The following is a 12,596-nucleotide window of genomic DNA, read 5'->3' on the forward strand; positions in this document are numbered from 1 at the left end:
CCACCAGACTACATATTATATAAATTATGTATAATTTTATTATTTTCCAACCCCTAACGTCATCACTCTGGTCCAACACCTCATCCACTGCCAACTTGCTGTTGGTTGACCACGTCTGCCTCTTAGTTGGAGCATATTAACACCACACTACATACCTCAGTCATATACACTCGGAGGATAGTATTTAGCGGCATTCCAGGATGCCGAAATCCAGTTGGCTTCAAGAACAGGCAAGCCATTCAGAAATGAGTAGGTAGGTAAGTAATAATGTCAAAAATAAAAATAAAATATATCTGTTTGTAATTGTATTTATTGTTCCTATATTATGACAAAATAATAAAACCCATCATCCAATGGAAATTATCCACAATAAACTGACAGTTAAACTTGTCTGCAATAAAATAATTTTCAATGTCATGTGTTAACAAATATCCTTTATTGCATCCTTTCTATACCATTGCGATGTCATGCAATTGCACCCCTATACCTAATACTATCACTCAATGATCTGAAACCTTATCATCCTTATTATGTTTTGAAAAAAGAAAGTACAGAAAATAAAAAAAAAATCGTTTCTTGGTTGAGTTGAAATTTTTCATAATATTAAAAATGGCTCTTATGGTTCATTGAACGGTATACGCCAGAAACAGGCGCGATCCTAAGATGGTATCAAATTTGGTTTGGATGGTGATGGTGCCAGTATAGTTTTAGTAGCAATTGAATCACCCAATTGAATCAAAATAAATCCAATGGTTAATATTTATATCATTAATTCGTATCACTACAAGTAGCAAAAAGTATTATATAACTTACTGTTAGCTCATTTCAGATCAATGCTGACAGTATTTGATAATTGAGAAATATAGCTGCCAGTTGCAAGTCATTTTATTTTATTCTTTACAATCTTTGTACCTTCAATATCATAACCAAATGTGGGCATATAAAAAATTATAATAAAAATATTTATGAACATATTCCTTAACGTGTCATCGGTAAATAATTAGTGATCAATTAAAAACTAATAGAAAATTAACTTAATGAAAGTATATATTTAATTATTTATATTAAACAAAGAAGACTATTTCAACAGTTTTTTTATTATTTTTGTTTCTTACATTGTGAAGTCTTTAATTTGGTGTTTCTATTATACACAAATGTAGTTGTCAACGAAAATTGAAAAAAAATGATGGCATGTAATAGAGAAAAGAAAATTGAATATTTTATTTGACATGTACGACCAACCTGACAGTGAGCCCAATCAATAATTAGGTACGAATAGCCCATTAGCCCATTAGCTTAATTATTACATATAGGTATTATATTTAAATAATAATTCTACCAAATCAGTCTAAATATTAACATTGTTATGAATAATAAAATAATAATTTCAATTTATTTTTACATAATGAAAGATGATTATATATTATAAGACATAAAATTGTTAGGTTTTTTTTTAAATGATTGGTTTTATGTATTAATCCTAAGAATGAGAAAAATTAACTTGTCCAATCAAAAACCAAGAATCATCGCATCTCGGTTATAAAGAATGAACATTTTCAAATGTTAGTATAACACGGATTATAGGTTGTAAATTTGGATGATAATGACAATTTTAATATATTACAATTGATGAATCATTATAAATTATGCAATCTATCATATTACACAAGAAATCAAAACATTTCTCCAATTGTAATAAAACCTCCTATTCTTTAAGATTTCCTTTCACACTGCTCCCACGTAGATGAGTCTGTGAATCTGGTTATGATGTTAAAAGGTATTTACTGGTACCTATACTTATGTCATCAAATTATCTAGGAATCTTTGGAAAATATGATAAAAGGTTTCTATACAATTAAAAAAAAGTTATTGATCGTTGACCGTTTATAAAATATTACATAGATTTCACATCTTGACAATAACAAAAATAGTAATAACTAAGTAAATGATTGAATGGTTTGTGAAAATTTATGTGATTTGAAGAGTTATAATTATATTATACATATATATCATACATTTCAATATAACCCCATTTCCCTTAATTACAATATCTTATTATACAGGATAGGATTCAAGGGCGGAAAACCTTCGATAATACACCTATGGCCTATATAATAAAATGGGTTTATACATTTTGCCATTGCGAATTGCAAAAAATTATTTATAGTATGCAGTAACAGACCTGACCATCGGATGTTATAAACTAAAAATCAGATACTGTAATGCAATATCTTTAATGCTCCATATAATAATCATTGTAAATAGCCTTTAAGGAAAATAAGTCTGCAACGGCAACACGGAAAATAAATTTCCGGCTGTAGATAAATTGCTTATTCGATATTCATCAGTCACACATGTAAATAAATGAACAACACGCACTCATGAAAACCGTAGTTTTGCCATCATGGAAAAACTCGCAACACAAACATACATTTTACAATAATAAAGAACTCATGCACTCGAAATAATATTTGCATGACCAATTGAACAACTTGTACTTTTATAGTGAGACTTCATTCTAATAATATTTCCATATTGTAGACGAAATAGGTTTTAATGATTTTGCTCAGGATTCCATAATAATCCATTAGATGCATAATATAAAAGATCTATTATAAATCTCTCATCGAGAGAAAAATACAAATAACCATGTAAATAATTTTCATTTTATCCGAGGAACAAGATTCTTTTGAATTAGGTGGGTTTCGATATATTTTTTTTAAATAATGAGTGTCAGCTATTCATCAAAACAGCCTTTCCTAGTCAATTATTTTAATAATAATAATAATATAATTAAGCTCCATACATACATCGTCAATATCCACTCTATCGCTTGCCAACCATTGAGAACATTTAATGCGCAGCTAGTTAGTATACACAAGTCAAATTTGTATCAGGAATCATCATCTAAAGCTACTAAAGATTACGGATGCACAGCAGCTAGTTTTTAGTTTAAAGTTTTTAGCAGAATTAACAATAACAAAATATATTCTCATTAGCAAATGTTTCATCATTATTAGTAGGTATTTCAAAACCGTTTCTAATTTATAATTCCAAACTGCATTTATGTTCGTTTCTATTCAAATAAGCCAATACTAATATATAAGCAAATAACGCATAATTAAATTTTCAAAATGACAGAAGTTTGTAATAGTCAGAATAAAAATTTTACGTAATGCTAAAACTTTGAGAATCAACAAATAGGTAATTGATTTTCAAACCCTTCAAAAAACAGGCTAAGGCTGGCTTTTGTTATCAATATGATTTTGAGTACAATAATTTTAATATTTCATCATTACTAATGTACACACATCCCAGAGTAGTTAGTTAAAATTTTATTTATTTAATTCTTCGGCTATCTAGATCAGTACTTGTCAAACTGCGGGGTGCGGCCCCCCAGGGGGCTGTGGAGCTCCAGCCAGGGAGCCGCGAAATATTTCAGTATTTGTAAAAACAAAAATCATAACGTGATAACTGAACGATATCTGATACAAATCAATCAAAATCTCAAGGTCAAATTTTTACACGATTACAATACTTTATCCGATATGGATAAAAATTATAGAACTTAGTAATGAACTTCGGCTCTTTCTTCCCACTTTAGTGATGGATGTGTTTTGCTTAATATTTGGCGGATTAGTAAATGAATTGAATCTTTCTCTTCAGGGAAAAGATATCAACATTGAATCACAACGATTTTCAACATATATTTCCCAAACTTAAATGAATACCAAAAGTACAATTGCATAAGAAGACCATTTGCTAAATCCTTAAAACATGATCATATTACGTGGGCAACTCAAAAGAATTGGTTGATATTAGATCAGATAATTCCCTTGAAATTGAATTTAATGAAAGTCTTTGATTTTTTTTTTTGTAATTTTGGATAAAGGTGACAGCAAAAATGTTTTTATTGAGCCAGCTTTTACATAGTAGAATTCCATGCCGAATAAAAAGTACCTTTCAATTTAACAAACTGGTATAATTTAGTTCAGTAATATTATTAAACTATTAATTGTTGATCTCTATGGTTACTGAGTCAAATATGTTACTGAATATCTTTTAATGAAGGTAATCTTTTATTGAAATTTTGTTCAATATGCTCAAGTTGTTATCATTGGAAAATAATCTTAGGCTTAAAAAATATACTACTATTAGAATATTAAAATTATGCTGGATATCAACTTGGATACAACCTACTAATCTTGATAATTGGAACATATTTAAAAATAAACTAGATCTCAAAATGTAATAAAACATCGCATATATGTAAAAATGGAACATTACGTATCTGTTTATATTTTCAAGAAAGGGGTTGCAAATATTTTTCTGCTATGGTGTACATTGCAAATTGTCGCCTCGGTGGTGAACTGACTGTTCCACATACATCTAAAAAGATTTCATTTTACAGATTGAATTTAAAAATACTAAAATGATAGTGACTTTTGATATTTATTTGTAGAAAAATGTAATTATTTATCAATGTTTTTATATAAAAACATAATGTGTAGTTTTTTTAAGAGCGTACTTCAGTGAAACGGCAAATAATTTTCAACAGTAGGTGCGATGAAATTTCTCACTAGTCGCCAATCGGAGACCGACAGTCGAGGTGTCTGCACATCGATTTGTTTTGTCATGGCGTCAGATGAAAATATTCTTAAATCGTGTAAAGATGACTAAAAAACTTTACGTATGTACGTAAAAAAGAAAACATGTCAATGTATACACTATTATTATTAGTAATATAACAATAAACATAACATTAAATGGATGCATGTTGGATTTTTATGACAAATTATATTCAGTTCGGCACGCGTCATTTGCACAATCCGCGCATCGCCTAGCCACAATCTTTTTAGACCATGCGTCAGTTGAAGTATAGCCTTAATATTGTATTGTTTAATTTGAAACACCCATATCTCTGAAATTCACAAATGTGGAATATGACAGTTCACCATAAACGAAATGACAGAATATATTCATACATGGCAATTTGTTTGATGTGGTTTACTGCCCATACATATCGACAAAATATTTACATACATGTAAATTGTTTAATGTGTAATATGTTCAGAGTATTTTTAGGAATAAAAAAGATTTCAATATATAGCATAACAATCAAACACATCACTTTTCAGTCAAATGTAAACTCCTAATCAACTTTCCACGGGCAGTTATTTAGCAACAAAAAAACTTATGAAAACTAGCATGTTTACGGTGATTTTCACATGATAAGCACTAGTCTTAATACTAATTGCAAACCATTGTTTTCTAACATACTCATTTCACCCTGAAGTCAAATTAATGCGTAGAAGTAACAAAAGATTTGTTTTCTATTTAAAGGATGGATCTTACTGTACACTCTTAGTAGTGGTAGTTCTCAATGGGCACATGGTGGTGAGGAACATAATAGATGCCCATTTCATTTCTCATCAAAGTCCATGGGATATTGGTCTATATTTCCACCAATGGACCGAGACTGACTCAATCTTTTAGTTCTACAATATCAATCACAATGATACTGATATCATTGATAATCATTCTTCCTACACATCGTTCTTCGACATTGAATTGTTTTTTTTTTTTGAGATCTTTATTACTCATACTTCATTCTTTGAAATAACTCCATTCCAGCATAAATTGAATTCACTGCTAAGATATACTTAAAAAGCATAAACAAATACACGCACAACCAATAAATAGTAGTGTTGTCATTTTGAGGGTAGTAAATAGAAATTCACATTTTGATTTTTCTTAATACAGATAATATAGAATTAATCTTATGTAAATGTCTCGGAGACCTTTTATGATTCAGGTAATTTTCATATTCTGTCCTTTTGATTTTTCTCAATACTCTTACATAATATGTATGTATGTTTGGTAAAGAGCTACAAAACCCGGATGACTTCTATATTATATTTTTATGCATGTTAAATAAAATTTTAAACTAAAAACATTAAAACTCAAAGCTCCATTACCGTGAAATTGATAGGAAAAATAACATTTTGCTGGCAACTCATTCCAACGGTTGTATGCCTTCTCTAATATAATGCAAAAAGTATAACCCTGAATCAATATCAACTCAAGAAACAACAAAACTCCTTAGTCGCTCAATCAGCAGAGTAACTGACCGCATCTCTAACCGATAAAATGGAATCTGTTCCACACTTTAAAACCACAATACATTGTGATACTGAATGTCAATAGTTTGTTATTAGATGTATTTAAAGTTCAAAAGATGAAACTGCACAGTTTTAAAACATGAAAGTGGCATAGGTAATGTTAAACTAGTCACCTCACAAAACATAAAAATTAGTTTTTCACAGATTTATTTTTTTTATTTATTCAAATTGTTTATACATCGAAGACTTAATCCATATTGTGTGGTATCCATATCACCACGTTGGTTGGATGCCGTGAAATCACCTTATTTCTGGTAGGAGTTTGATGGATTTTTATAATTTTAAAGAGAATTAATCTTATGTGAATGTCTCGGAGACCTTTTATGATTCAGGTAATTTTCTTATTCTGTCCTTGGTTGCTGTAAATAAAAAAAACAATGTTTTAATTAAATTGTCATATGTACTAGGATAGTTAGATAAGTACGTTAAATGTTATATTAAGGGCGGACGTGCTCAGCGTGGGTCAAAATGGAGCTTTTATTCTATTTTCAAAGCATGATCCTGGACATTCCTTAAACGTTATAGATAATCTATTTATATAATTTTGAAGCCTTATTATCCTTTATATTTATTTTAAACATTTGATGACTGCATAAAGTATTTTTATTACATAAAATAGTATTCTTTTAAACCTCTAGCTCTAATGTTTTAGAATATAGTCATATTTCAGTACATAAATGTGCAGTGGTGTTAAGATTTTTTACATTTATTAATTTTTAAACGCATTTATAAAACCATCAGTATAATTTATGTCGACATTATTATAGTGAAATATTTACAATAAAAAATTATATTGATAATCTCTGTGATCCCAAATTTGACAAGAATTAGGCATTTTATTATTCAAAAAATGGGCAAGATTAACACATTTGAAGATAATTCTAAAGATACTGATTATAAGCTATGTCTTTAACCATTCAAATGTGATAAACATCCTACGAATAATGATCGTTTTATAATAATTATTGACCTAAGAATAAGGTAGTGTTTTTTTGAAAATGTACCGTTTAAAAAAAAAGATTTTTTTATCGGTTAGGTACATTTTCAAACACGCGCGTTAACATCATTTTACTCCTTTATGCAGTCATCAAATGTTTGAAATAAATATAAAGGATAATAAGGCTTCAAAATTATATAAATAGATTATCTACAACGTTTAAGGAATGTCCAGGATCATGCTTTGAAAATAGAATAAAAGCTCCATTTTGACCTACGCTGAGCATGTCCCCCTTAACAAAATCAACATTAAAAAGACCGATCAGATAGTAATTACATGGTTATCCCAAATCAACAATAATTGTCAAATGATCCAATTTGGACTATCGGACGAGAGTTTTGACCTTGAGGATATTTCTTGACGGTGGATCATTTCGGGTCTGTTGGATTTTTAACCCATTAGAGACAAATTAGATTTGCAAGATCACTTAAAAAGACTCACTGATTACTAAAATTAATACAACTCATTTATTATTCCTTTAATTCTAATTAATCTGTTAAATATGTTGTCAATTGGTGTAATTAACATTAGAATTGGTGTAATTACGGTTTTTTTTTTTTTTAATTGTATATCGGTGGAATAAAGAAAACATGTCAGATATAGTTTTTTGTGAAATGACAACTAAATAAAAAATGATGAAAGAAAAATAGACTAAAATTGGTGTTAAATATAATACTCTTCAAGATATTTAGAAGATGTAGGGCCTTTCTACATTTTTTACTCTCTCAAACACCTCATACCTACTGAACTGACCATTATTTTGACAAATTTAAATAAAAATACATTTTATATATCAAATTCTTAAAAAAAATATCATACTATATAAGTAATATCATAAAATGATAAGACACATCTATTATTAAGTATTAATACTATCGACCGAAGGTACTTGATAGAACAAAACTTAAATCCATTAGAATTTATTATTAAGTAATTTCAACTAAAGTTTTTTTTTTTAACAAAAAAAGTCAAAATATGATAAAATTGTTTGGTTTTCACCATATACTGCCCTCCTATCGCCAATTTGGCGCCGATTGTCTCCAATGGGTTTGCAGGATTGACAATCCAAAATATCATAAAACTTAATGACTACTTCCGTTCTAATATACATTAATTACATCAATAACATACCTAAATCATAATCATACTATTTTGAATCACCTTTATATTGTACTAAGCTTAGCTATAAACTAAATTAAATAAAAGCCTTCATAACTGTCGACCAAATTTAATACAGTTTGAATTATTTCCAATTATGTTTCTCTATATCTTCTTTCTATCTATTGAGGATTGAGATGACATTTCACCAATCACCATGAGAGCATGATGACAACTTGCCAGTATTGCCACCGTAATAAACATTATATCTTGGTAAAATAATTGCTCCACTACTTAAGTTACTCCTCAGTATCGCAGTACCTCAGGTGAAACTCTTCGCAGTTGTAGCAGCAGGAATGAAGACATTCCACATGTGAATGATTTCACGAGGAACTTCTGCGATTCAAAGATGGGTGGAATAAAGATCAGTTATAGGGCAGATCATTGAAATGATTACCACACCCTCTTCTCCATAATTTCAACTTGGACTTGTAATTTTGGTAAAAATAATTTTGTTTCAAAACCAATATGTTTAAAAAAGATTAAAAGCTGATAAAATAAATTAATGGGTAAGTCTATTTTTTTTAAAGTATACAATATTATGTTTTTACAGTTATGTCATCGAAATAATGATGTATGTATAGTATTTTTTACATTTGCAAATCAATCAACATAAAAATAAATAAATTTAAAGTTTGTTTTAGTAAATCAGTTAACCTTTTTACTGCCGGTAGGCGTGTGTATAGCGATACCTTGCACGCCGCGAATTTTGTTGCAAAAATAAATCAAATGGTAAAAACGAATTCTGTTTCAATTCTGAGTATGTGATGACATTCCCAATATATGTCTTCGTGTGTTCAACATATTTGTATATTTAAAATAATTGATTTACCACGTTTCCCGTTTAAAACTGGACGTCCAAAGACGTCATTTTTGTATGAGCGGCGTTCCGTTCACGGAAAAGTCGGACGTCTTAAGACGTTATAAGCAGCCATCCGGTTAAATAAGTAAGTACAGTACTCTCCAGTGGCGATGTGCCTTTGAGAGCGCTAGAGCACTGAACACCCACCCAATTTATGAGAAAAGAAAATATTTTTTTTTAAATATTTCATTTATTAAAAGACAGTGTTCTGATCTTTCACCGTAGTCATATACAAAAACAAATTCTAATATGTGTCTAAGCGCTCCAGTAATCCTAATTTGAGATAATGAGAATGAGTGAAATAGCAATACTGATATAATATTGTATATGTTAATATGCGTATTGGGAGCACCGCTCTCACCTTCGAATTCGGATTCGTATAATGACGTTAATCCTCGGCGTCAAAACCAGACTGCCTGTATTACACGTGAAGACCACAAGCAAATATAATTCCAACTTCATTTTTTGTATAAAATTAACTGTAAATGCTATCTTGTGGAGAATTTCTCAACGTTTTTTTCTGTGTATAAACATTTTCGGAAAAATAAATCTTTGTCCTTTAAAAACGTGTTTCTAGTACAAGTTGTCAGAGAAAGATCATTCCATGTGCATGAATACTGAGTAATATGTATTGTATTTTTGTCAAATGAGTAATATTTTCAAATAAATGTTAGTGTTTATTAATCATATTTTTATGTTACCTAACAATAATTGATGAAGATTAATGTATCATTAGGCGCGCCGGTTCAATTCAATCAACGTTAACAAATACGGCAGAGTACACTGGATTTATCAAGGTGCTGCGTCCGCCCGCCTCGTAATACAAAGCACACAGGTGGGGCGTACGAATAATTTTGCTTCTCAGCGCTGACAATATTACTTATTCACAGGCGAAAGGGGCGCTGGGGTCTTTAATTTAGCCGCATGCCAGAGCGTCGTCAACAGTGCGCGCTTATAATATTTTCGAAGTCTTTGCAAATTATTAATAATATTAAAATAATTATTATGTGCGTATAAGTATGTGCCGCCAATGAAATAATTCCGATAGAATGATAGATAATAAAATATTGTACATTCCATTATGAATCGCGAGCGAGTGAATAAGAGCCGACAAAGGACAACAATTATAATAACAATAACGCTTGTTCAGCCCCTTGCGCCTGTACCAATAAAAATACTATAGGCGAAGAGGTGTTGCGCGGGACGCGGTGTGTGATTTCTGGCGAGAATACGTCGCTTAAAGCACTTTGGCCACGAGCGCCCTGATCCGCTTGTTTTGATGGGCATTGTCGCTAATAATAATATTGTATCTCAATAACATATAATAATTAAATAATAAACAATTGAAATATAGCATTTTTTGACCAATGTGAACGTTTTTACTTAGTACTATATTACTAACTCTTAGTGATGTGATCTGACCACAATAAAGGCACATGGAATGTTTTTTTCCCACAAAAAAATGATGACTGGAAAAAGATTTTTTTTCAGAAATAGGAAATGGAAATATAATATTTTTAAGTGCATGTCCTATTATGCAATATAATAATAAATAAAAATCATTTAAAAATTATAGTGAAAGATTAATTGTAACTATTATTCAGATTTTGAAACATTAAAAATCCATTTACTCAAAATGATACAGAAGTGACATTTGCTTGCGGTGTTCACATTGAGTAGGAATGTCCCGCGTTGGCTACTATTATACCGTGTGAAACGAGCTCTGCTGTTTACGTGACAATGCAGCCAGCTGACGTCTTATGATTACGCACAGGAAGAAAAATGGTTTCTGCACATATTATTTAGTCTCGACTGCTGTCAAATAATTATTAATGTGTGCTTGCACGATAAATAAATTATTTTCCAATGTCATATTTTTAGTTATTGTGTGCCTACATTAGTTTTGGTTTTAAAATGGCACTGTTTGATGTTGAATACATAAAAAAAACATTCTAATACTGTTGACGTTCTCTTCATATTAAAAATAGCGGTAGACCTGTACCTAACCTAAAATTAAAACAACAATGCGTTTCAAAAACTAAAAAGTACGAAAGAACATTCAACATAAAACAATAGAACAAAATTCGTGGATGTGACAAATTAAATGCACTATTCTGTTTTCCATCTCTCATGATTGACAAACGTGATTGAAAAATTTGTGTCAATGAAAAACAGATGAATGGATTTCTCATACAAATGAACAATAATATAATATATGAGTACTTACATATTATGTAAGTACAGTATAACCCCTATTTTACGTTTTTTAAGGGACTGGAAAAAAAAACCTAATTGGAGGGAAAATGTAAAAGGGGGGGGGGGGTATTGAAAAAAAGAACATTTAAATTTTATGTTTCTAAAAAAATAACGTTTTATTAAAAAACAACATTCAATTAAATTTTTTATTGAAATTTATTTTATTTTTTATTAAAAAAATCATGTATATTAGTTTGTTGCATTTTTGTTGTTCCTTTGGTTAGACATTATGTGTTTGAAAGAATGAGGACGTAAAAATGAATAATAATTGAACCGAAAACAATATGAAATAAATAAACCGCGAACTTGTAACTTGTAAGACTGATGACAGAATAATGACAGACGGAGTGTATACAAAACACAAACACGATGCCAAAAGAAAAGATGGCGACCAATGGACCAACCACCTTGTTTAGCGCCGAACTCGGGCCAATCACAGCGTCGCTCGCCGACCAATCACCGTGCGCCGTTCTAAAGACACGATCCAATCATTGTGAAGTGCGCGTAACTCGCATATTTTGAATATTTCCGACGTAAATCGCGGGAAAGAAAAATGTAAATGCGGGTATTAAATGTACTGAAATACATCGGGACTGAAAAAATTACACGCAATTGCCGGGAAAACGTGAATTCCGGGCACGTAAAAACGAGGTTATACTGTACTTAAAAATAAAATGAGCTCCCAGTAAAATAACTCACCGGTTGCCACTAGTACTCTCTCAGTAATCCGCCACCACAAAAACTAGACAAGTGTCCAATTAGTGAAAGTGGCGGATTATAGAGCATACATACAAAATATGGAAAAAATTAAAACAGGTATTTCTTAAAAGTAGTTTTTTTGAGAAATTTATACTAGGAAATTACAGTTTTATTTATAAACAAGTATTTATATCAAGTATCTACTAAATTATACGTATTTTATAAACTAAGTTTATTAACTAAATATTAAACAGTAAAATCACTTCACACAACCAGTTGTTCAGTGAGGCAGATATTCTTGAATGGCTTAGGATTCCTGGCTTTCCCTATGACCGAAAGCTTCATTTATGTGTCCCGGTTGCATTGGAGCACGGCATAATAATTATTGTGATGCGGCCCTTGGGCACTTTCTTCCCTGGTACATTACTTTCTTCGCGATGAA

The 12,596-nt window shown here is 30.4% G+C and overlaps 1 protein-coding gene across 1 annotated transcript in view; it reads right to left on the reverse strand.

The window, feature by feature from the left end:
- Nucleotides 1–3,876: 3,876 nt before the first annotated feature.
- LOC147067103 (casein kinase I-like) overlaps nt 3,877–12,596 on the reverse strand; it is a 70,980-nt gene continuing 62,260 nt past the window's right edge. The window contains exon 9 of the mRNA XM_085954472.1: nt 3,877–6,541. Coding sequence (XP_085810598.1) covers nt 6,504–6,541 — 38 coding nt within the window. The 3' untranslated portion in view covers nt 3,877–6,503. The remainder of the gene's footprint in view (nt 6,542–12,596) is intronic.

This window comes from Rhyacophila brunnea, unplaced genomic scaffold, assembly GCF_057557595.1.
Source record: "Rhyacophila brunnea isolate RB1 unplaced genomic scaffold, BYU_Rbru_1.0 scaffold_4, whole genome shotgun sequence".
NCBI lineage: Eukaryota > Metazoa > Arthropoda > Insecta > Trichoptera > Rhyacophilidae > Rhyacophila > Rhyacophila brunnea.